The sequence below is a fragment of the Chiloscyllium plagiosum genome, unplaced genomic scaffold (assembly GCF_004010195.1).
Source record: "Chiloscyllium plagiosum isolate BGI_BamShark_2017 unplaced genomic scaffold, ASM401019v2 scaf_6486, whole genome shotgun sequence".
NCBI classification, from domain to species: Eukaryota; Metazoa; Chordata; class Chondrichthyes; order Orectolobiformes; family Hemiscylliidae; genus Chiloscyllium; species Chiloscyllium plagiosum.
Genome location: NW_025209152.1, coordinates 10,599 through 13,143, shown reverse-complemented (window position 1 = coordinate 13,143; position 2,545 = coordinate 10,599). Strand labels below are relative to the sequence as shown.

The 2,545-nt window shown below is 49.7% G+C and overlaps 1 protein-coding gene across 1 annotated transcript in view; it reads right to left on the bottom strand.

Moving 5' to 3' along the window:
• The window catches only part of LOC122546764 (chitinase-like protein PB1E7.04c), a gene marked incomplete at both ends in the record, with an annotated part of 2,142 nt that extends 1,837 nt beyond the window's left edge, over positions 1-305 (bottom strand). The window contains one exon of the mRNA XM_043685402.1: positions 177-305. Within this exon, the coding sequence (XP_043541337.1) occupies positions 177-305 (129 nt within the window). The remainder of the gene's footprint in view (positions 1-176) is intronic.
• Between the last annotated feature and the right edge of the window lie 2,240 nt (positions 306-2,545).

Here is a 2,545-nt window from a genome sequence, read left to right as displayed (position 1 = left end):
TTGCTGATGGTACTGCTGTTGCTGATGGTGCTGATGTTACTGATGGTTCTGCTATTGCTTATGGTGCAGCTGTTGCTGATGGTACTGTTATTCATGATGATGCTGCTATTGCTGATGGTACTGCTGTTGCTGATGGTGCTCCTGTTGCTGATGGTACTGCTATTGCTGATGGTGCTGCTATTGCTGATGGTGCTGATGGTTCTGTTGTTGCTGATGGTGCTGCTGTTCCTGATGGTGCTGCTGTTGCTGATGGTGCTGATGGTGCTGTTGTTGCTGTTGTTGCTGATGGTGCTACTGTTGCTGATGGTGCTCCTGTTGCTGATGGTACTGCTATTGCTGATGGTGCTGATGGTTCTGTTGTTGCTGATGGTGCTACTGTTGCTGATGGTGCTCCTGTTGCTGATGGTACTGCTATTGCTGATGGTGCTGCTGTTGCTGATGGTACTCCTGTTGCTGATGGTGCTGCTATTGCTGATGGTACTGCTGTTGCTGATGGTGCTGCTGTTGCTAAAGGTAATGGTGTTGCTGATGTTACTGCTATTGCTGATGGTACTGCTATTGCTGATGGTGATGCAGTTGCTGATGGTGCTGAAGATGCTGCCGTTGCTGATGGTGCTACTGTTGCTGATGGTGCTGCTGGTGCTGATGGTGCTGCTGTTGCTGATGGTAATGCTGTTGCTGATGGTGCTGCTGTTGCTAATGATAATGCTGTTGCTGATGGTATTGCTGTTGCTGATGGTACTGCTGTTGCTGATGGTAATGCTGTTGCTGATGGTACTACTGTTGCTGAAGGTGCTGCTGTTGCAGATGGTACTGCTGTTGCTGATGGTACTGCGATTGCTGATGGTACTGCTGTTTCTGATGGTACTGTTATTGCTGATGGTACTGCTGTTGCTGTGTTGCTGATGGTGCTGTTGTTGCTGATGGGACTGCTATTGCTGATGGTATTGCTGTTGCAGATGGTACTCCTGTTGCTGATGGTACTGCTGTTGCTGATGGTACTATTGTTGCTGATGGTACTGCTATTGCTGAGGGGACTGTTGTGGCTGATGGTGCTGTTGTTGCTGATGGTGCTGCTATTGCTGATGGTGCTGCTGTTGCTGATGGTACTGCTGGTGCTGATGGTACTGCTGTTGCTGATGGTGCTGTTGTTGCTGATGGGACTGCTATTGCTGATGGTATTGCTGTTGCAGATGGTACTCCTGTTGCTGATGGTACTGCTGTTGCTGATGGTATTGCAGTCCCTGATGGTGCTGCTATTGCTGATGGTGCTGCTATTGCTGTTGGTGCTGCTGTTGCTGATGGTACTGCTGTTCCTGATGGTACTGCTGTTGCTGGTGGTACTGCTGCTGCTGATGGGTCTGCTGTTGCTGATGGTAGTGCTGTTGCTGATGGTACTGCTGTCGCTGATGGTGCTGCTGTTGCTGATGTTACTGTTATTGCTGATGGTGCAGTTGTTGCTGATGGCACTGCTGTTGCTGATGGTACTGTTGTTGCTGATGGTACTATTGTTGCTGATGGAACTGCTATTGCTGATGGTGCTGCTGTTGCTGATAGTGCTGATGGTGCTGCTGTTGCTCATGGTATTGCTACTGATGATTGTGCTGCTGTTGCTGATGGTGCAGATGTTACTGCTGTTGCTGATGGTGCTGCTGTTGCTGATGGTGCTGCTGTTGCTGATGGCGCTGCTATTGCTGACAGTACTGATTTTGCTGATGGTGCTGTTGTTGCTGATGGTGCTGTTGTTGCTGATGGTATTGCTGTTACCGATGGCACTGCTGTTGTGGATGGTGCTGCTATTGCTGATGGCGCTGCTGTTGCTGATGGTGTTGCTGTTGCTGATGGTGCTGCCGTTGCTGATGGTGCTGCTGTTGCTGATGGTGCAGCTGTTGCTGATGGTGCTGCTATTGCTGATGATGCTGATGTTGCTGATGGTGCTGCTATTGCTGATGGTACTGCTGTTGCTGATGATGCTGATGTTGCTGATGGTTCTGCTGTTGCTGATGGTGCTGTTGTTGCTGATGGTGCTGCTGTTGCTGATGGTACTGCTGTTGCTGATGGTACTGCTGTTGCTGATGGTACTGCTGTTGCTGATGGTACTGCGATTGCTGATGGTGCTGCTGTCTCTGATGGTACCGATATTGCTGATGGTACTGCTGTTTCGGATTGTACTGTTGTTGCTGATGGTACTGCTGTTGCTGATGCTGCTGCTGTTGCTGATGGTACTGCTATTGCTGATGGTGCTGCTATTGCTGATGGTGCTGATGGTGCTGTTGTTGCTGATGGTGCTGCTGTTGCTGATGGTACTGCAGTTGCTGATGGTACTGCGATTGCTGATGGTGCTGCTGTATCTGATGGTACTGATATTGCTGATGGTGCTGCTGTTTCTGATGGTACTGTTATTGCTGATGGTACTGCTGTTGCTGATGGTGCTGCTGTTGCTGAGGGGTCTGTTGGGGCTGATGGTGCTGTTGTTGCTGACGGTGCTGCTATTGCTGATGGTGCTGCTGTTGCTGATGGTACTGCTGTTGCTGATGGTACTGCT